The 21,666-nt window shown below is 39.1% G+C and overlaps 1 protein-coding gene across 5 annotated transcripts; it reads right to left on the bottom strand.

Annotated features, from left to right (window-relative positions):
* Positions 1–1,015: 1,015 nt before the first annotated feature.
* ZWINT (ZW10 interacting kinetochore protein) lies at positions 1,016–20,738 on the bottom strand. Of its 5 annotated transcripts, none has more exons than XM_073241037.1 (8): positions 20,589–20,738; positions 19,615–19,705; positions 19,337–19,460; positions 19,031–19,197; positions 18,828–18,884; positions 18,169–18,311; positions 17,919–18,096; positions 1,016–2,634 (listed from the first exon to the last, which is right to left on the bottom strand). In XM_073241037.1, exons 1-8 carry the CDS (start codon positions 20,627–20,629, stop codon positions 2,617–2,619), a joined length of 819 nt encoding a protein of 272 aa, XP_073097138.1. In that variant the 5' UTR covers positions 20,630–20,738; the 3' UTR covers positions 1,016–2,616. The 5 variants fall into 5 exon arrangements, with proteins under 5 accessions (XP_073097138.1, XP_073097139.1, XP_017513831.1 ...); XM_073241038.1 differs by lacking the exon at positions 1,016–2,634 and adding an exon at positions 11,362–15,590 and having other exon boundaries at positions 18,059–18,096; XM_017658342.3 differs by lacking the exon at positions 1,016–2,634 and adding an exon at positions 11,364–16,889.
* Between the last annotated feature and the right edge of the window lie 928 nt (positions 20,739–21,666).

The raw sequence follows: 21,666 nt of genomic DNA, 5'->3' as shown, positions 1-21,666 counted from the left end.
AACTCCAGAGGAGGATAGGAAATGTGGCTTAGCTGTGTGGGTTTGGTGAACAGTAATTTGGGCAATTTATATCTTCATAGATAAGGATTTTTATTTCCTGGAAAACAAAACTATATACTTATCTTACCCAGTTTTGTCTGTTTTCCAGGACTCTGCATGTGTATGTTGTGTGTATGTACATAAATGGACTTAAATAATGACTTTGACAAAACCCTCTAAAAAGTTTTCTTTCACTCTCATACTGCTTTTCATTCAGCATCATCTCTCTGCTTCAGGCTGCATCTCTTCTTTGACTTTAGACTTCTGCCAGAACATAGTGTTTCCATTATGATATTGAACCTAACTCTTCCTAGTATAGCAGTATTTTAAATTCCTTTCTGGAACTCCAATCCTTTTAAAAATGGTTATGTCTGTTGTTTCATAGTCTTGAGGACTGCCTAGAAAGCTAGTAATATGATGTATGCTGAAGTCTTAAGGGGAAATAGTGTGGTGTTTCTCAAAAAATGGTGCCTAAATTCACTGCATCATCATCATTTCAGGTGTTTTGTTAAATTCACAATATTTAAGCCAGGAATTGGGAATTAGAATTTCCAGAGATGACTGGAATTGAAATTTTAAAAAACACCTCCATGTAACTCTACTGCACATCAAACTTTAAGAACTAAAAGCAGCACTGTCTTCACAGAGAACGTATTTGGATTATTACAGTAACTTTAAAAGGAGTAATTTCTTTGTGTGTGTGGCAACTATGACATGGAAAAAAAATGCACATAATTGTTCCGAATTTGAGTACCAGCTATTGTTGGCATTTTTTTCCCTTTAGGAAAAGCACCTGATTCTGTTACTTAGTCTATAAATGATAATGATAATGATAATGTTTAGTTAATACCTGAAAGCATAGAGACATTGAATATTCATGAATTGACTATTAATCTGTTTAAATGACAACCCAGAAAACAAAACCAACATTAAGACTAACAGGTAAAGTTTGAAGTTTCAACATTTATTTGCTTTTGTCTCTAACCTTCCAACTCAGGACATCATTTACCATAATTTGTCCAACTAACTGTCTCTGCAGTCCAAACACAATTCTCTCCCAGTCACACATACAGAACACCCTTCCTTCAGCCACATTACTAATCTGCTGTTCCTGGACACTTTCTTATATTATCCTATATATCCAAATCTGGAATTTTTCTGTTTATTTTGCCTAGAATATGTCTAAAATTCTCCGATAACACATAGCTTTTACAGAGGCCTATTTCACATCCCACTATTTCCAAAACATTCTCTGGATCTATTTCACCTCATGTCGATGCAGCTCCCTACTTTACATATTTCTGTAGCATATTTATGTTATTCTGATCTCAACATATTTTAATAAGTAGAAAAGAGATATTTTATCTTGTATGCCAAATGTCTGTTAACCAGTAGTGGCTGAATGGGATAATGTTTGGGGTGGGGTCCAGAAGAGATTCATCACATTTATGGCCATTAGGAATGAGCCAGGACTGTGTACCCATGACTGTTATGCAAACGGAAGCTGAGAATGGCTATTAGTGATAAGTCTTACATAGAACAGAATAATTTTCACCTATAGGGATCAAAACCAACTAGAATTTGGCACACCATCAATATAGCAGCAACCTTTCATTTAAGCTCAAATTATAAAAACCCACTGCCATGACATTCAAAGATGTTTGTTATCAAAGGATACTGAAATTTGCGTTACAGATGTAGTTAACTTGCTTCTCTCAGGACTTCATTCACTTAGTCCAAGAATTTCAAGTGCATTTTTCAAAGATCATTTCATGAAGGAAAACATAATGTTCAGTCTGGTTGCCTTCACAGGGCTATTCTCACACCACATATATGTAGAATAACACAGGTTAAATAAAGAGATTTAGCAAGTTCAATTTTCTCTTTTGCTTCCCCAAATATAGGCTGTTCAGCAAAAAACATCATTAAAGAAGCAAGCAAACACTGCTCCACAAAATATGAACAATATATAAAGAAGTTTGGTTTCTTATGCAATAGCAAAAGAAGAGTAAAACCAATGAAATAGTTGGTCAATCGAAGAGGGACATTGGATGCTAATAAAAAAATGCCTCCAGGGAGAAATTGCAAATCAAAGGATTGAGGACTAAAGTATGAAACAAAACTTTATGGAAACCTTTGCACAATTTGTTACAAGGCTAAGATTCTTTATCTAGATTTCTGCCAAGCATATGTACTTCTGTGAAGACAGCAAAGCCTAGAGGAAGAAATTAGGTTTTTCCTTTTTTCTGTATTTCATATTATTTATGATTTCATATACTTAACCATTTAGGAAATGTTAGACTTCATTTGCATTTGAACAAAACAAGTACATTGTTGTCATCACAAAACTTTTAATATCACCAAACTAAGCCAAATATCCAAGAAGCAAACATCTCTTGAATTCTATGATAGCACTAAATGTAAATTCTGCTTTAATACAAAATTTGAAAATGAGCCAAGCCATCGTTTAGCTTCTTTGCAAATGAACAGGATACTCAGATAAAAAAATAGCAAAACATTGATAGCAATCAGTAATACAACAAAGGGACATTAGTTTCCTGTAGCTTCCAGGTGTCTTCATGATCGAAATGACTCCTTAAAAAATAACACAAAATAAATTAATTATGAAGAGAATGATGCCTGCCTTCACAGTTTACAATGAATGTAAATGCACACATACTTCTAAAAATATTTGACACTCAATATACTCAGCTAGGAAGGAAAAAACAAACATGATTCCAACAGCTTTTTAACCTAAATTTCCAAACTAAAACTAAGTATTGTAACATGTCTAACAGAAAATACTATCCTTTGGAAGTCATTTAATAAAGGTATTTCCTTAAATTACACCCTAGCTATTTGGAACTATATTTCTAGAGATATGTATAGTATAATACAAAGGCTAATATATATTCATTTGTTATTGGGAGTGACATCAGGATCGGTTATGTAGTTTGGGCTGCAGGTTGCTTGCTCTTATTAAGCTGCAAAAAAAATCCCAGAGCAGAGCAGTGCACTGGCACCACCATTAAGGTGCAAATCTCTGTCCTCTGCAACAGAGCTAGACCATACCTCAGATCAACTCAAGAAAATAACGCTAAGTGTTCACAGAAGGAGTACCCACATCCACATATCCATTTGTCATGCATTCCAGTGCCTCTCAGTACCCTTTACCTTTTTTGTTTTTGAAATAATTGTGCTATTTCTCTCCAGCAACACATGGATTTCTAAGGATGGACCTCCTTGACTGAGGTGAGGGAGAAAAAAGGGAAGGAGGCAGACAAGAATATCAGAGTACACTGAAGGAATGTGTTTCCTGCTGTCCACTTCTGGACCTCAGTAGGAGATCTGCCCATGGACCTTGGACCTGTCCCACTGAAGGACCTCCAACTAGGCCCATCTGCACCCCCAAAACCCCAGGTGCTAAGCTTATACTTCCTCCTACTCTGTTGCCATCTCTCTGTGTGCACTCCTGAGTGCATCCAAGAGAGCCAGGTCTTGTAGAAGAAACCACAGACTTGAGCTTTAGTGTTACCTTCTAGAATAAAAGAGAAAGGTTTCTAATAGCTAGCTTGTTGAATTGTAATATACAAAGTAAACAAAACTTTATTTAAGGAAAACGTCTGCTACCTCAAATGCTAAAGCAGAGACTTTGTATCTTCAAACATGAAAAATCAAGGACCTACAGTATCACAAAAATAAAATAATCATTCTCCAGCTACTGAATTCAAAGGCATGGAATACTGCAATCTAAATGATAAAGAATTTAAAATAGCAGTTATGAAGAAATTCAATGATCTATAAGAAAATTCAGAAAGGCAATTTAAAACTCAAGAATAGAATTAATGAACAAGAGTTCCTTACCAAAGAGATTTAAATTATAAAAAGAACCAAACAGAAATTCTGGTACTAAAGAATTCAATGAATAATATGAACAATGCAACAGAAATCTTGGTAACAAGCAAGACCAGATTGAAGAAAGAATAAGTGATTTGGATGATAGGAATACAGAAATAGTTCAATTAAAAAAGAAAATTAAGACTTTAAGATACTGAAGAAACCCTGTGAGAGCTATTGGTTTCAATCAGAGAGTCAAATATAAGAATAATTTGTATTCTGGGAAAAAAAGATGGCAATGTGGGAAGGCAAAGCAAAAACCTCCTCCCCAAAACACACAGAACATGAAAAAAAAGCAAATACAACCAGACCTGGAAAAGACTGGAAGACTGAACTGACTACCTACATCTGGTAAAGAAGAGAAGACCCTACAGAAAAGGCTAAAGTAGCAAAGCTGCGACCTAGCAGGACCCAAGCCCTACCCCACCCTGGCACACAGGAGGGAGGAAGAGGAACAGAGTGAGGAGAGAGTAGAAGCCCAGGACTCTGAACACTTGGCCCTGGAAATCTGCACTGGGAACATTAGCCCACATTGCATGGTGCCCTGGTATTCATGGGGCTGGCCAACAGAGACGGAGACAGGCAGAACACTCAGGAAGGTGGAGATCCCAGCCGCCTGTAGAGAACAAGCATGCAACAGCAGAACCCCTGAGAAAATAGCAGAGTACACAGTTTGAAAGACTACCCAGCAGTGAGAGGGGCACAAGAGGGGCAAGGAGTGCAAAGTGCTCTCTGTTTAGGAGAAACTTCAGGTGAACAGTACCTCCCCAGCCTGCCATCAGCCCAACAGGTTGGGAGCCCTCAGGAGCTTCAAACACTCTACCATCCCACTGGCAACATAGCCTGGAGACTCCTCACAGCGAAACTAAACTTTACTCCCAGGTAGGCAGGGGGAGAACCCTCAGCCTACTCAGTCCCATTTTGGGCCAGACAGGTAGCTGTGTGCAAAGCCCATCCCCAGGATCTCTTTCCTCCCAACAGATGCTGGTCCCTCTCACCTGAGCCCCAATAATTGCAGGAGGCCGAAGCGGAACACTACAAGCAAGACAGACAGGTACCAACCCACTGCATGACAACAGCAGGAGCTCCTGCACAGGAAATTAAACTTCAGGGCACTAAACGGGGCCTCCTACACAAATCTATTATTCCCATAAGAAACACTAAAAAAAATAACAAAGAGACAGAGGAATTTGGTCCAAACAAAAATTTAAGAAAAAATGCCAGGAAGAGGGCTTCATCAAACAGAAATCACCAATCTTCTTGATGAAGATTTCAAAACAAGTCATAAACATGCTCATGGAGCTACAGAAAAATATTCAAGATCTCAGGGAAGACTTCAGCAAAGAGAAATTTTGAAAAATACAGTACCTGAAATGAAACATGCAATGGAGGAATTTAAAAGTAGATTAGATGATGTAGAGGAGATGGTAAATGAAATAGAATTAGGGAACAGGAAAAGAAAGAAGCTGAGGAACAGAGATAAAAATGGATCTCTAGGAATGAAAGAGTAATAAGAGAGCTGTGTGACCAATCCAAATCGAACAATATTCTCATTATAAGGGTACCAGGAGAAAAAGAGAAAAAAAGGGATAAAGTCTCTTCAAGGAAATAATTGCTGAAAACTTCCCTAAACTAGGGAAGGAAATAGTGTCTCAGGTAACGGAAGTGCAGAGATCATCCAACACAAAGAACCCTAGGAAGACAACACCAAGACATATAATAATTGAAATGGTGAAGATCAAGGATAAGGACAGACAAAATAAAAGCAGCCAGAGAGAGAAAAATGATCATTTATAAAGGAGACCGCATCAGGCTATCAACAGACTTCTCAGCAGAAACTTTACAGGACAGAAGGGAGTGGCATGATATATTTAATACAATGAAACAGAACGGCCTCAAAACAAGAATACTCTATCCAGAAAGATTATCATTTAAATGTGCAGCAGGGATTTAAAATTTTTCAGATAGGCAAAAGTTGAGGGAATTCACCACCAAGCCATTTCTACTAGATATTTTTGAGTAACTGCTTTAGATGGAAATGCTCCTAGGGATTAATAGCTGTCATCAGAGAAAATAAACCCATAGGAAGTAGACAAATTAATTACTAAGCAAATACAAAATTAAACCAAGTAACCACAAAGTTAGTCAAGGGATACACAAAAGAGTACAGAATATGACAACTAATATATAAAGAATGGAGGAGGAAGAGGAAGGGAAACAAAAAAAGAACCTTTAGATTGTGGTTGAAATAGCATAATAAGCGAGTTAAGACAGACTGTTAGATAGTAAGGAAGCTGCCCTTGAACCTTTGGTAACCACGAATATAAAGCATGTAATGGCAATAATATATATATATGGATAATCACCCTAAATGTAAATGGACTGAATGCACCAATCAAAAGACATAGAATTACAGAATGGATGAAAAAAGACCCATCTATGCTGCCTACAAAAGACTCACCTCAAACCCAAAGACATAAATAGACTAAAAAGTGAAGGAATAGAAAGGCATTTCATGCAAATAATAGGGAGAAAAAAGCAAGAGTTGCAGTACTTGTATTACACAAAAGACTTCAAAACAAAGAAACAAGAGACAAAGAAGGACATTACACAATGATAAAGGGGTCAGTTCAACAAGAGGATATAACTATTATATGTATGCACCCAACATAGGAGCACCCAAATATGTGCAACAAATACTAACAGAATAAAGGAGAAAATAGAATGCAATGCACTCATTTTAGGAGACTTCAACACAACACTCACTCCAAAAGACAGATCAACCAGACAAAAAGTAAGTAAGGAGACAGAGGCAATGAATAACACATTAGAACAGATGGACCTAACAAACATCTACAGAACACTCTACCCAAAAGCAACAGGATACACATTCTTCTCAAGTGTACATGCAAAGTTTTCTCAAATAGATCATTCTAGGACACAAAAAGAACCTCAATAAATTCAAATAGGTTGAAATTGTGCAAGCCAGCTTCTCAGACCACAATGCTATGAAACTAGAAATAAATTATGAGATGAAAACAAAAAAGCCCACAAACACATGGAGACTTAACATGTTCCTAAATAATGGATCAATGACCAATTAAAAATAGAGATCAAGTAATATAAGGAGACAAATGAAAACAAAAACTCAACAGCCAAAAATCTGTGGGATGCAGTGAGGGCAGTTCTAAGAGGAAAATATATAGCAATATAGGCCTACCTCAATAAAAAAGAACAATCCGAAATGAACAGTCTAAACTCACAATTAATGAAACTAGAAAAACAAGAACAAATGAAGCCCAAAGTCAGTAGAAGGAAAGACATAATAAAGATCAGATTAGAAATAAATAAAATTGAGAATAAAACAATAGGAGATTCAATGAAACCAGGAGCTGCTTGAGAAAATAAAATAGATAAACTCCTAGGCAGACTTAGCAAGAGAAAAAGAGAGTGTACACATATAAAAAGAATCAGAAATGAAACAGGAAAAGTCACAACGAACACCGTGAAAATACAAAACTCATTAGAGAATACTATGAAAAATTATATGCCAACAAATTAGACAACCTAGAAGAAATGGACAACTTTCTAGAAAAATACAACCTTCCAAAGCTGATACAGAAAGAAACAGAAAATGTGAACAGACCAATTACCAGTAAGGAAATTGAATTGATAATCAAAAAACTCCCTAAGAACAAAACTCCTGGACCAGATGGCTTCACCACTTAACTTTATCAAACATTTAGTGAAGACTTAATACTCATCCTCCTTAAAGTTTTCCAAAAAGTAGAAGAGGAGGGAATACTTCCAAACTCATTCTATGAGGCCAGCATCCCTCTAATACCAAAACCAGAGAAAGACACTACAAAAAAAGAAAATTATAGACCAATATCCCTCATGAACATAGATGCAATCAAATATTAGCAAACCAAATTCAAAACTACATCAAAAAGATCAGCCATCATGATCAAGTAGGATTTATTCCAGGGATGCAAGGATGGTACAACATTCGAAAACCCATCAACATCATCCACCACATCAACAAAAAGAAGGACAAAAGTCACATGATCATTTCGACAGATGCTAAAAATGCATTTAACAAAATTCAACATCATTCATGATAAAAGCTCTCAACAAAATGGGTTTAGAAGGTATGTACCTCAATATACCAAAGGCCATATATGACAAACCCACAGCCAAAATCAAACTTAGTAGCAAACAGCCTAAAGCTTTCCCTCTAAGATTGGGAACAAGACAGTCTCACCATGTTTATTCAGCATAGTACTGGAGATAATAGCCACAGCAATCAGACAACACAAAGAAAGAAAAGGCATCCAGATTGGTAAAGAAGAAGTTAAACTCTCACTGTTTGCAGATGACATGGTAGTGTACCTAAAAAAAACCCCAAAAAACTAAAGAATCCACCCTAAAACTTTAGAACTAATAACTGAATTCAGCAAAGTTGTAGGATACAAGATTAATACACAGAAATCTGTTGCATTCCTACATACTAACAATGAACTAGCAGAAGGAGAAATCAGGAAACAACTCCATTTACAACTGTATCAAAGAGAACAAAATACCTAGAAATAAACCTAACCAAGGAGGTGCAAGACTTATACCTGAAAACTACAAGACACTTATGAAAGAAATTAAAGACACTAATAAATGGAAATACATCTGTGCTCATGGATAGGAAGAATTAATATTGTCAAAATCACTATCCTTCCTAAAGCAATCTACAGATTCAATACAATCCCTATCAAAATACCAACACCATTCTTCAAGGAACTAGAAGAAATAGTTCTAAAATTAATATGGAACCACAAAGACCCAGAATAGCCAAAGCAGTACTGAGAAGGAAGAATGAAGATGGGGATTTATGTCCTGAACTACAAGCTCTACTGCAAAGCCACAGTAATCAAGACAATTTGGTACTGGCACAAGAACAAACCCATAGATAATTGGAAGAGAATATAGCCCAGATATAAACCCACACATATATGATCAATTAGTATATGATAAAGGAGCCATGGATATACAATGGGGAAATGACAGCCTCTTCCACAACTGGTGTTGGCAAAACTGGACAGCTACATGTAAGAGAATGAAACTGGATTACTGTCTAACTCCATACACAAAAGTAAATTCTAAATGGGTCAAAGACCTGAATTTAAGTGTTGAAACCATAAAACTCTTAGAATAAAACATAGGCAAAAATCCCTTGAATATAAACATAAGCATCCTTTTCCTGAACACAGCTCCTCCAGCAAGGGAAACAAAATAAAAAATTAACAAGTGGGAGTACATCAAACTATAAGCTTCTGTACAGCAAAGGACACCATCAGTAGAACAAAAAGGTATCCTACAGTATGGGAGAATATATTCATAAATGACTTATCCAATAAGGGATTAACATCCAAAATATATAAAGAGCTCATAAGTCTCAACATCCAAAAAGCAATAACCCTATTAAAAAATGGGAGGAGGATATGAACAGACACTTCTCCAAAGAAGAAATTCAGATGGCCAGCAGGCATGTGAAAAGAAGCTTCACATTGCTAATCATCAGGGAAATGAAAATCAAAACAATGAGTATCACCTCACATCAGATAGGATGGTCAACAGTCAACAGTCAAAAAAACAACAAATGCGGGCAAGGATGCGGAGAAAGCAGAACCCTGTTGGTGGGAATGTCAATTAATTCATCCCTTATAGAAAGTTATATGGAAGTTCCACAAAAACTAAAAATAGAAATATCACTGACCCAGGAATTCCACTCCTAGGCATTAACCCAAAGAAAATAAGATCACTGATTCAAAAGGACATATGCACCCCTATGTTTATCACAGCACAATTTACAATAGCCAAGACATGGGAGCAACCTAAGTGTCTATCAATAAATTAATGGATAAAGATGTGGTACACATCCACAATGGAATTTATTCAACTATTATAAGAAAAGAAACCCTACCATTTGCAACAACGTGGATGGATCTAGAGGGTATTATGCTCAGTGAAATAAGCCAAGAGGAGAAAGACAAGTACCAAATGACTTCATTTGTGGAGTATAAAAACAAAGCAAAACTGAAGGAACAAAAAAGATGCAGAATCAAACTCCGAGAAGAAACTAGTGGTTACTTAAGGGGAGATGTTGGGGAGGACTGTTGGGAAGGAGAAAGGGATTAAGGGGCACTATAATTTGCAGTCACAATATAGGTAGGTCACGAGGAAGGCAGTATAGCACAGAGAAAACAAGTAGTGACTCTATAGCATCTTACTATGCTGAGAGACAGAAAGTTTTGCATACCATATTTTTGATAAAGGGTAAATATCCAAAATATATAAAAACCCATACAAGTCAGTAACAGAAAAACAATCTGATTAAAAATGTGCAGGAAGTCAACAGATATTTCTCCAAAGACATCTAAATGGCCAATACATACACAAAAACATGTTTAAAATCATTAATTATCAGGGAAATGGAAATGAACCATAATGAGACATCATCTCACAACTATAAGATTGCCTATCATCAAGATGAGATAAGTGATAATCAGGAAGTGCAGAAAAGGGACTCCTTGTCCACTCTTGGTGGGAAAGTAATGATTTTTCAGCCAAAATATCTAACATTATGGAGTTTCTTTAAAAATTAAAAATAGATCTATATGACCCAGCAATTCCACTTCTGTGTATATACCCAAAGGAAATGAAAGTAAGTTATCAAAGAAATATATGCACTTCCATATTTATTGTGGCATTATTCACAATAGCTAAGATATAGAAATAACCTAAGTGCCTGTCAATGGAATAATCGATAAAGAAGAGGTCATGTACATATATATATAAAAATTCACTGAGTGGAATATTATTCAATCAATAAAGGGTATCTTTCCATTTACAACAACATGGGCTAGACCTTGAGTATATTATGCTAAGTGAGATGTCAGGCAGAGGAAGGCAAGTACTGTATGGTATCGCTTATATGCGGACCTTAAAAAAAAGAAAAACTTGTAAAAACAGAAGAGTTGAATGGCGGTTACCAGGGGATGGTGGGTGGGGGAGTGGAACAGATGTTTGAGAGCACAAACTTGCAACTAGTAAACAAGCCCTAGAGATATGATGCACAATACAGTCCATATAGACAATACTGTATTATAATCATCAAACTTGCTGAGAGACTAAAACTTAATTATTCTAACCACTAAAAAGAAATATGATTAAGGCACTAATGATTGCCTTGTTGACAACCATATTACAATAAATGTATCAAGTTAACATGGTATATACCTTAAATTTACATGTTGTATGTCAAATATATAATAAAAAATAGAAATAGTAGCTGATACATAGGTGTTCAGAAATGTTTATTGAATGAATACTAATCAAAATTATGAAAGAATTAGTACAATTCTATACTTGAATACAATTAACAATTCTCAAAATATGAAAAATCACTCCTTTTATGAGTAAGATTGGGTATGTACAAACACATCCAATTTTCAGAAAAAGAACAAACAAAGCAAGAAATTTGCCAGAAACTGTGAACCTTATAAAGAAATCCTTACTGCCACCTGCCAGACTGTTACCTCTTTGAGGTGGACAATGTACTATATTACAGGTACTGGGACTCATACAAACAAGTTATGTAATATCAAAAAAAAATTTCATTAGATATAAAACAAAAGTTTTGCCTTGAGGCACGTGCAACCCCATAGTTCTAGTTTTCCTCCTACGTAAGATACACAATATGATGATTATTAAAATTACTTGAATTACGAGCTATTATTTTTTCTGTTGTATTTTACCACTACTTTTACTCCTTCAGATCATAACCATCATCTCACCTACAGAGTTAAATTTAATTAATGACTTAGTTCCTGAAAATTCCTGAAATGGGGAATGAGAGGGAAGTGGAGGGAATAAAACAGAAAATCCATTGAAAGCAACCAAAGCTTTTCAAAATCAAGTAAGGTTTGTTTCATTCTTTTTCAAGGGTAAGAACCTGTTGCTAGTGCCAATGGTGAAATAGGCACCTAATACGAAGCTCCTCTTATCTTTATATTCCAGTAATCTCTGAATATTGCTCAACAGAATTGTTAGTTACTATGGTAGTCACAAGGGATCGTTTAAAAACTATACTCATTTTGCTAAGTGATGGGAAATAGGTCACTGTTCTTTAAACATTTTATATTTGGCTGAGTTTTGTTTTCCTGCTCAGTTTCAATTGTTGTCCTTAAAACCTTGATAAGTAGAATATTACTCAAGCACAGTGAGTGACTTTGCATTGCTGAACATGCTTCCCAGTGTTCTCAGTCTTGAGCCTTCAGTGACTAATACACCAAAAAGCACTGAGCTGTAGGAAAAGGTGGTTCATCACCAGTTTCTAGTTGGTGTGTACATTTTGATTTGTTAACTGTCATCATCCAGAAATACTAGTGTCATTGAACTATTTTGGTGATTTTTTTGGGGGGTGGGGGAGTAAAACATGCAACTGTTTATAATTATGACTACTATATTAATTCATTTATAGGTAGCAGCATTCTAAAATAGAGGCTCTGTTCTACTGCCATTCCAATGTTGCTTCAATATGGTATCTAATTGCCTAAATGGGTTTCAGCTTTTTAGTTGCTGTCATTACAGCAAATCCCAATAATGAGCAATGCTTATTCAGGGAAACATGTTTACCTCAAGAGGCAGATGGAAGCACTTACACTGCTTTATAAATGTACATTCTGTCCAGAATTCATAAATGTACTCACCAATAATGTGACTTCCCTGATTCAAATATACCTGGAGACTTCTTGTCAAAGTAGGGAAGAAAATCAGTAGGTTTCCTTGGCTTCTGAAGGCTTTGACTTCGTATAGCCATTAGGGTAAAGCTAAAAGTCCCTCATAAACTCACCATTCCCATTTCCTCCCTTACACCCCATGCTCCAAAGTTTGCTTGGCCACTATCATTCCTGAAGTCACCAGTCTGTACAATGTTCCTTCTGCCTAGTATACGATTATTCTTAGTGCTGCCAAAACACCCAGATGCTTAGATGTTAACAATGACAGTATTTTTAGTTTTTCATATATTTTTACTTCTTGTCTCCAAATTTAAACTCAAATTGCCCTTATCATTTTTAAGAAAAAATTCTCAGAACTTATGTAGGGCATAGCTGACATTCAGTAAATGATGAAATCTGACTCTGGATAGTATCATTTGTTTGAAATTGAGCTCAAGAGGCAGCTCTTTGGGAAATCTTTCCTGAATACAAGCCAAGGAGCATTTACTAAGAACTTTTAAGGTATGAAGGCATTAGTGTATGTTCACTTGTGGAAGCAAAATATGTACGTTCCTGTACAGAGGAATAAGGAGAGAAAATGGTTAATGACGGGCTCTGTATCTGAAAAAGCAAGCCTAACACCCATCATAGTCACTCTCACTTTCTCCATGTAATCTAGTCTCCCTGCCAATTTTGTTTGTATGTATGTGTTTGTGTGTGATATATATATATATATACATAAATACATATAAATGTATGTTTTACTATTACCCTACAGAATTGTTAAAGTTACCATGGTAGTCACAAGGGATCATTTAAAAACTATACTCATTTTGCTAAGTGATGCAAAGTAGGTCACTGTTCTTTAAACATTTTATATTTGGCTGAGTTTTGTTTTCCTGCTCAGTTTCAATTGTTAGTCCTTAAAACCTTGATAAGTAGAATATTATTCAAGCACAGTGAGTGACTTTGCATTGCTGAACATGCTTCCCAGTGTTCTCAGTCTTGAGCCTTCAGTGACTAATACACCAAAAAGCACTGAGCTGTAGGAAAAGGTGGTTCATCACCAGTTTCTAGTTGGTGTGTACATTTTGATTTGTTAACTGTCATCATCCAGAAATACTAGTGTCATTGAACAACTTTAGTGATTTTTTTTGGGGGGGTGGGGGAGTATAACATTCAACTGTTATAAACACAAGTCATCCCAACTTTATAATGGGACGTATAATATTCTTAAAGATAAAGTTCGGGAAATATGGACAGCTTATAGTAAAAGTACACAACCACACAAAGACAAGGTATATCCAATACAGGCAAAAGATAAAGGTCCACAAAGATGTAAATTATGAACCTTGCAAATACAGATGACAAAAGGCCTATATATGGTATGTTCAAAGTAATAAAAGGTCAAAACGTGAGTCAGAGTAACAACAAAATCCAAATAAAGTAGACTGGGGTTGAATACAACCGCTTGAAATGAAAATAAAAAATTAAGCTAATGGTGAAATAACAGACTGATAACATACAGTTTAACAAAAATAGATTTAAAGAAAGCATCTAAATACATTCTGAAGAGAAAAAATAATGATAAATATAAAAGAAAGTTTATATAGTGTGAAAAAAACACAGTTAGAAAATACAATTATTGTCTCAGAAGAAGCTAATAAAGAAGAGGTAAGAGTACTTTTTAGAGATAAAGCTGAAAATACTTCACAATTATTGAAAGACTGGCAATTGCACATAGTTTAACTGCAAGCAGAATGAATGAACAAATGAATAAACCACAATCCCATATTCTTCATAAAGTAGTCAAACTACAGAGTACCAAAGTGGAAGATGAAGTATATACAAGATACAAACATATGAAGTAAAAAGATATGCAACATATGTAAAAGATATAAATGTGTATAGTAAAAGATATAAAAGTATATAAAAGATATAAGCTGAAAAAATAAGCATAATATAACAAACAGAAAACAGTACACATGACAATTATAAAGCAGATATTTTTAAAATTCATATAAAACATTATAGACCACATTCAAGACTATAAGTACTTCACTCACCAAATTTCAGTTTTTATTATATCAACATTACCTGAACAAATAAGAATAAACTTAGAAAGATTATGCTCCCACAAAATTTTTTTCCCTAAGAAATTAGTATCAAAATGAATCAAATAATTATAATGGGAAATGGAAATTCTATGAATTGAATGGCTGTGAAAATATTTAGGGAAAGCCAGAAAAATTTATATTGTCAAATGTTTATTTGAGATATCAAATGAAGATCCAAATACACAAGTTTGTCATCTGATAAAGAATTCACACAAAAAAGTGCATCTTCTCCAACTAAAAACAGAAGGTAGAAATGATCAAGATATGACTACAAATCCATGAACCAGAATAAACATATGATAGTAGAACACAAAAGCTAATCTTTGAATCCTTGAATATTTGAAAATGAATGAACATCTGAAATGATGAATCAATTAAATTAGGTAAGGCACAAAAATCAGGAATATTAGGCAATCCTAAAACAGGCTATAGATATTAAAAAAGATAAAAATGATTAACACAACTTCATACCAATAAAACTTAAAAAATTAAAAATGGAAAATTCCCAAATAATGACAATACCTAGAAAATATGAAATTAAAACTAGAAAAAAGCAAAATGTTTTATCATAAAAGAAAATATTTAAAAAGGAAAACATTATGCTTACAGAGAACAGGAAAAAAGTTTTCCATTTGTTTAATGGAGTAAACTTAGGCATCACTTTATCAAGAACATTTCTGGTTGAGGTGGAGTAACATTGTCTTGATTTTGCTGATTCACTGGCTAGTCTCCAGTTCCTCTCTACTTTTCACTGGTTGTTGTGTCCCTAGGTTGGATGGAAAAGAGGAAGAGGAAATCTTTGGCAGGCATCTGGGCCTTTTCAGCAATCACTGTCAATTCCTATAAGTCTCTCTCTCTCTCTTTGTGTAAGAGATCACAATTTCCCAGGGCAAGGTCACTCCTTGCACATATCTACCTTGAAAAAGTCATCAGTGAACATGGATAGTCTTTAGGAGAACCTAAGAAAGGGCTGAGAACAACAGGAAGCTGAAATCAGCTTCTATTTGAAAATAAATGCCAATTCCTGAGCTTGCCAATCAAGAGGTTTCTGGGCAACTCCAGCCATTCTGGAGGAATCAGGGAATTTGAACATTGCAGATACTCAAGGCTCCCCTCTTCTCTGGCCTCCAAATGAACCAACTTGTTTCATACCTTCTGAGAGAAGTGTGCTTCCCAGCATTTTTGCAGACCTCTAAGTTTGACTATTATACATGTGCTCAATGTCCTACCCCAGCCCCTGCTTTGGAGTATCTCAGGATGTTATTCTTCATCCCCACGCTAAAGGGCTCTATAGGAGTATCTTCCCTTCCCTGCTGACTTTCTGTCAGCTGCCCTGTGTGTAGACAGAGAAACTCCACACGATCCCAATCCATACCCCACTGTCCCTTAGACACTCCTTTTGAAGGGCAGATATATTCTTGGCCTCTCCTCTGTGCTATGAAAATTCTGAAGTATACAAGACTAAAAGAAGAAACAAGACCATAGGGTAAAGGGGAGCCCACTAGGATGGCCTGGGTTATCTGGGTTGCTGAAAGGCGGTAGCAGGGCCCCCGTGGGAGGCAGTAGGATGGGTAGACTGAGGAGGGCTCTGGTATTTGTGTGCGCCCTAGGGGAGTATCCTCAAGCCTCAACAAGCTCATTCAGTCATGATTCAAGTCCTCAAAGAACTCTGATACCTGTCCTATTTCAGTCCTAAAAAATGGAGCCTATGTATTTAAAAGAACAATTTGAGAGAAAACTAAAGGCACCTCAGGAAAGCAGAGCAAGCCATCACAGTACAAGGGATCTTAATCTCCACCTGAGAGGAGGCATCCCAGTATCAGAATAGGGACCCGTGTCTCTTGAAACTCTTTCTCACCAAAACCAAAGGGCCCAGTGTCTCTTCTCTCAGAGATGTTTCAGTCTTTCTCATACATTATGGTCCTTTCTCATATGAAGAATGGGTTTTCCACTCTGACAGTAGTCACTGATCTCTCTCTCTCTCTCTTAGCAGTTCCCACACTCCCAGTCAGGGATGCAATCTCTTTTTCACACACACAGCAGTGCCCTCCACTGGCCACACCTCCTGCAACACACACACAGAGGAACTGAGACAGAGAGCAACACAACACAGAAATACCCAAACAGACACTAACACAAACTCACTCAGACACAGGCCAATACAGACAGACTGGGGCCTCTATGTCCTCTCACTATTGCTCTTTATCATATTACTCTATTCTAGTTGGCTATTGTTTTACCACACTCTGAAATCATCTTACTGACCCATTTATATGTTTATGCTCATTATGTTCCACATGACCAAGAACTAGTCAGACAAGCCCACTGCTACAGTGCCAGTTCACAGAAGGGGTCTGACCCAACGCAGAGATTTAGTAAACATTTGGATCAGTGATTAAAATGATCTTCCCATAGCTCATCACCTGCATAAAACATCCTCCTCCTCCTCCCTGAATTAAGCTCAGCATTTTTGCTACATATGAATCTGGGCAAGCAACCCCTGAGGTCCCAGGCCAGGGCCTCCTCTCCATTCAGACCAGTCCTAGCACCTGACTTGCTGGCCTTTAAGTGAGGCTCGCCCCACCAACATATGAAGCTGAACAGACAAAAAGGCAACTGAGAGAGCTGCAGGGCATTTAACCAATAGAACCAGAGCCTGCCCCCAGTTGTGTCATGGTTGGAAATCGGGCTGTACTCAGGAGTTTACAGTCATCCTGCAATGACGGTAGGGCCAGAGGATTGGGAAATAAGAACAGAGGGGTTAGCTGAGAGCAGGCTGAGTATGGGGGTGAGGTGTGAAGCCTCAACCAAAAGATAAACTTGTCACCCCCTCTAAGAACAGCAACACTCAGATACAGTACAAGTAGAAGAGAGGCCCTCCCCAGTCCCTGTAATCCAGGGATGCCGGGGCCTGACTTGAAGTCTGACCTGCTCTAGAATCCTTCCCCAAGTTCTTGTCCCCCAGGAAGCCATGGTAAGCTTGCTTCTCCAAAAGGTCATGGGCTCTCAGCCTTGGGGAGATATGGCAGTGGGTAGGTCCTACCTCTCACTTCTCTCTCCACCTCCCTGCCCACCTGTCCCACCTGTCATTCACCTTGGAGGACACACCCCCATCTCTGCTAGTGATGTTCCCAATGTTCTGCTCCTGGAGCTGGGTCAGTTGCTGGGGCTTATTCTCAGGAAGATCCAGCTCTTGAGGTAGTTCTGCCATTGCTTCAGGGAATAGCAGCTTACCCTGCAGGATGTGAAGCAGCTGGAGGAAGGTCTGGTGCCTGCAAGGAAGAGGTGGTGTTAAGGGAGGGAACCTCAACTAGACCACCTGCAGCCCATGCTCCCAGCCTCACCTGTGAAGCTTATCTTGTTCCTGCTCTGCCTGCTGCTTCAGGGTTCCAAGTTCCTGATATAGCTGCTCAAGCTTCTGCTGAGCTCCTGTCTGACGCCCCCTTACCACTGCAGAAACTTCTGCCAGATGCTGCAGACGCTTCTCCTACCAGCAGTGAGAATGCAGACATGGCTTAGTCAGATGCTGAGGTTTTAGAGTCATTCTCCTAAACCCTCCAGCCTAGACCCAGCTCAGGGCTTAGACCCACAGAAGGAAAAGAGGACCCTACTCACTTTAGGCAGGACCAAGGGTCTAGATGAAAGGAAGGGTCAGAATGAGCTCTTCCAATGAGGCATTCTGGAGGAAAGGGGCATAAAGACTAGGACAGACTTACTTAGTTTGCTATATGCTAGGCACAAGTTTAATTACTTCATCATCTTAACTCCATGGGGTAGGTGGTAATGTTGCCTCCATTTTACAGAAGAAACAAGTGCAGGAAGTTAGGTGACTGCCCAAGGTCATACAGTGGCAAGTGGCAATGCTAGGACTCAAGTTCATGTTGGTATGTATTATAATGCCTCATGGGAGAAAATGAGTTGAAGGCTCTGCAGGCAGAGGACTTATAGCACATGCAGTGGTATGGTAGTGGGAAGCGATATGTTACTAGAGGAATGGCCCCACCTGCTGCAGCTGCCACTGCTTCTGGGCTGCTCTGCGTTTCTCCAAGGCCACTTGCTTCTGTAGATAAGCAAAGGAGAGGGACAAAGAGAGGAGCATGTGTTTGTGTTTAGATTCTGGGAGGTGGCCAATGCATCCAACCAAGCATGCTCATCCTTTCCCTTCCCTTCTTTGCATGCCCTTCCCTCCCCTCACCCTAGATGTACCTTGGCCTGGAGCTGTTCAAGGGCCTCCTGGAGCTGTGCCTGCTTCCTTTTGACCTCTTCCATTTTGGGCAGGGCCTGGGTCAGGGCACCTATGATTGCCTCCACATACTCTTGGTAGGTGGCCTTCAGCTCTTTCCAGTGTTCTTTGGCTGCAACTGCCTTCTGTCCTGAGATGAGTCACCAGGAATGAGGTCATGAGTAACACTGGCCTGTATACCTGCAACACTGGGGCTCAGTCTTCCCATCGGTCAAAAAGTTGACCTAACTGATGTCCTCTTACTTCCCCCATCAGGGCAGCCTACTCACGGCTCGTGTCCTCTGAAGCCAAGGGGTCCACGCTCTGGGCAGTGTCTTCCTGAGCCAAGAAGTTCTGCAGGAAGTCCACTACCTGAAGCTGGCTGCAGAGCAGCTTGTCTTTCTTTCGGGAGTCCTGTTCAGTGGGAGGGTAGAGACAGGGAACGCCTTTATCTCTTTGTACTAAAGGCCAACAGGCTGCTCACTATCAATGCTGCCCAACATCTTAAAAAGGAAGACCCAGGAGCAGTCCCTGGCTTCTGAAAGGTTGGCTCCTATCTTGTACTTACCACCACAAACTCAGCCAGGATCGGAGCTGGCAATTCGGCCTCCTCCTGTAGACCTACAGATGCTAGGACATCTGCCAGGTTGGCCAGGGCCCTGAAGGGGCAAAGAAACGGGAAACTGCAGACTCTAGTAGGAGTGCTAATTCTGGAGAATTTGTGTGTATATGTATGTATGTAGATGTATGTATCAAGGCTGAGAGTCTTGCTCTGATCAGTATCTACACAGAGGACTGAGGGCCATTTGGGACCAGGAACGGTGTATGGAGGACATTTGGAGGTAATAAGTGCCATGAGGAAAAACAAGCAGAGTGAGAGGAATACAAAGTGTGGTGGGGAAGAGCCTGTGATTTTAAGCTATGTTTCATTGAACAGAAACCATTTGAGTCAAGGTCTGAAGGCAGTTTGGGAAATACACATGGAAAGGGAAGAATAAGGTGGAAACTCTGACAGCAGTGGGGATCCCTCCAGGCACACAGCACGAGCCTTGGGGCAGGGTCTCAGAGTACTTGAGAGATTCGGGGAAGAGGGATGGGGGCGCTGGATGCCTTGGTCTATGGGACTGGTCCAGAGGCAGGCAGGGATGGGTATGAAATAACCTGCTGGGAGTGTATGGGTTGGGACAGGGGAGACAGAAATTAAATAACCCTTCCTGGATGTCTGCTGCGGTGTAAAATCTCCTGTTAAGACGGTGCGATCTGCAAAGGGGCGCAGAGGGTCAGCAGGGACGGGCCCGTTCCCCCAGGACACACCCCTTGGCAGTAGTTCTTGGGGAGCGAGGGGACGTCTCTTGTATAAACGACCCCGGTGAGAGGCGAGTCACCGCAGACACCTGAGACCGGGCGCCGGGGTCAGGATTACTCCATCCGGAGGTCCGACTGTAAAGGCTGTAGGGGATTCAGGGGACCAGCGACTGTACGCGGGGACCCGGAAGTTCCTCCCGGCCCGCTCCCGGCTGCCGCCTGAGGGCAGACACTTACTCTAGGGCGGCAGCCTCCACATGGGTTTCTGCTGCATCCATCCCTCTCCGCGAGACGCTTCAGCTCTAAACTGCCCGGAACCTTCCGCTCCCTTCGGATCCGCCGCGAACTGAGTGCCGGGGCAGGCGATTGGCTGCCGGGTCAGTGCGCCCTCTGATTGGTAGGAGCGGATTGGCGGTGTTGGGCGCAGGCGCAGTTATGGCTGGCCACGGCGCATGCGCTGGAATTCTGCGCCGGCGCACAAGTCTATAAACGGTGCTGAAGGGCGGAAGTTCAGGAGCGCGTTGGGTTGGGTTTGCCGGAGTTTTTCTTCACTCTATGCGGAAAAGACAAGATATTTCCCTGAGTTTGGGGGGTCAGCGGAAGCTATCTGCATTAACTTTATTAAAAAAAATTCTACTGCGGTAGGAAATGAATACTGGGTCTGCCTTCCAAAACACTTGGCTTCAGTAAGGAAGATTAGGGCTCCTAGATACAGGTGCTAAGCAACTCAAATGGCTTTGTGCCTTTAAAGATTTTCCAGGATGCGGTGCAACTAGAGAGAACCCACGCAGTGCCCAGTGAATTACCTGCGTTAAGGTGTAGGTGGGATTCGGAGGAGACCAAGGCAGGTAACGTTCTCTGCAGAGTACAGTGCAGGAGAAAGGTTAGTTGCTCAGAGAGGCTAAGGAATTTGGCAGAGTTTTTCAAGTATCTAGCTGTATACTGAGCATCGTGTCTGAGAAAATTTACCACAGGGGGTTTAGGAATACCTAAGACATCACATAGGGTCAGAAATAGTGACTTTTTCCACTAGTCAGGATGGCAAACTTCATAATCTATGGTGCATTGGGTAGAAAACACAGACAGGTCATGCCTTAGTAGTTGGGAGTCATTAACTCTAGATTAATCCCTGCTTTAGTGACACCTAGCAAATATTAAAAGCAAGAACCAAGTGGATTAAACTGTGAACAAATCACTTAAATATGTGCAGACCAGAGGTCAATAAAATTTATAGAAATGGGAAAAAAAATCTAACAACCAATTAGTTACAATTTGAAATGTTTGGCATACGATTAAACACGCAAAAAAGGAGGAA

This window comes from Manis javanica, chromosome 7 (assembly GCF_040802235.1).
Source record: "Manis javanica isolate MJ-LG chromosome 7, MJ_LKY, whole genome shotgun sequence".
Lineage (NCBI taxonomy): Eukaryota > Metazoa > Chordata > Mammalia > Pholidota > Manidae > Manis > Manis javanica.
Note: the sequence above shows the minus strand (reverse complement) of the source record. Positions and strands in the feature narration are given on the sequence as shown.

Coding starts and splice junctions, on each gene's coding strand:
- ZWINT (XM_017658342.3), bottom strand. CDS start 20,629: ATGGATGCAGCAGAAACCCATGTGGAGGCTGCCGCCCTAGA. Junction 19,198..19,336: donor GGCTTCAGAGGACACGAGCC/GTGAGTAGGCTG, acceptor GACTCATCTCAG/GACAGAAGGCAGTTGCAGCC. Junction 18,885..19,030: donor TTGAACAGCTCCAGGCCAAG/GTACATCTAGGG, acceptor GCTTATCTACAG/AAGCAAGTGGCCTTGGAGAA.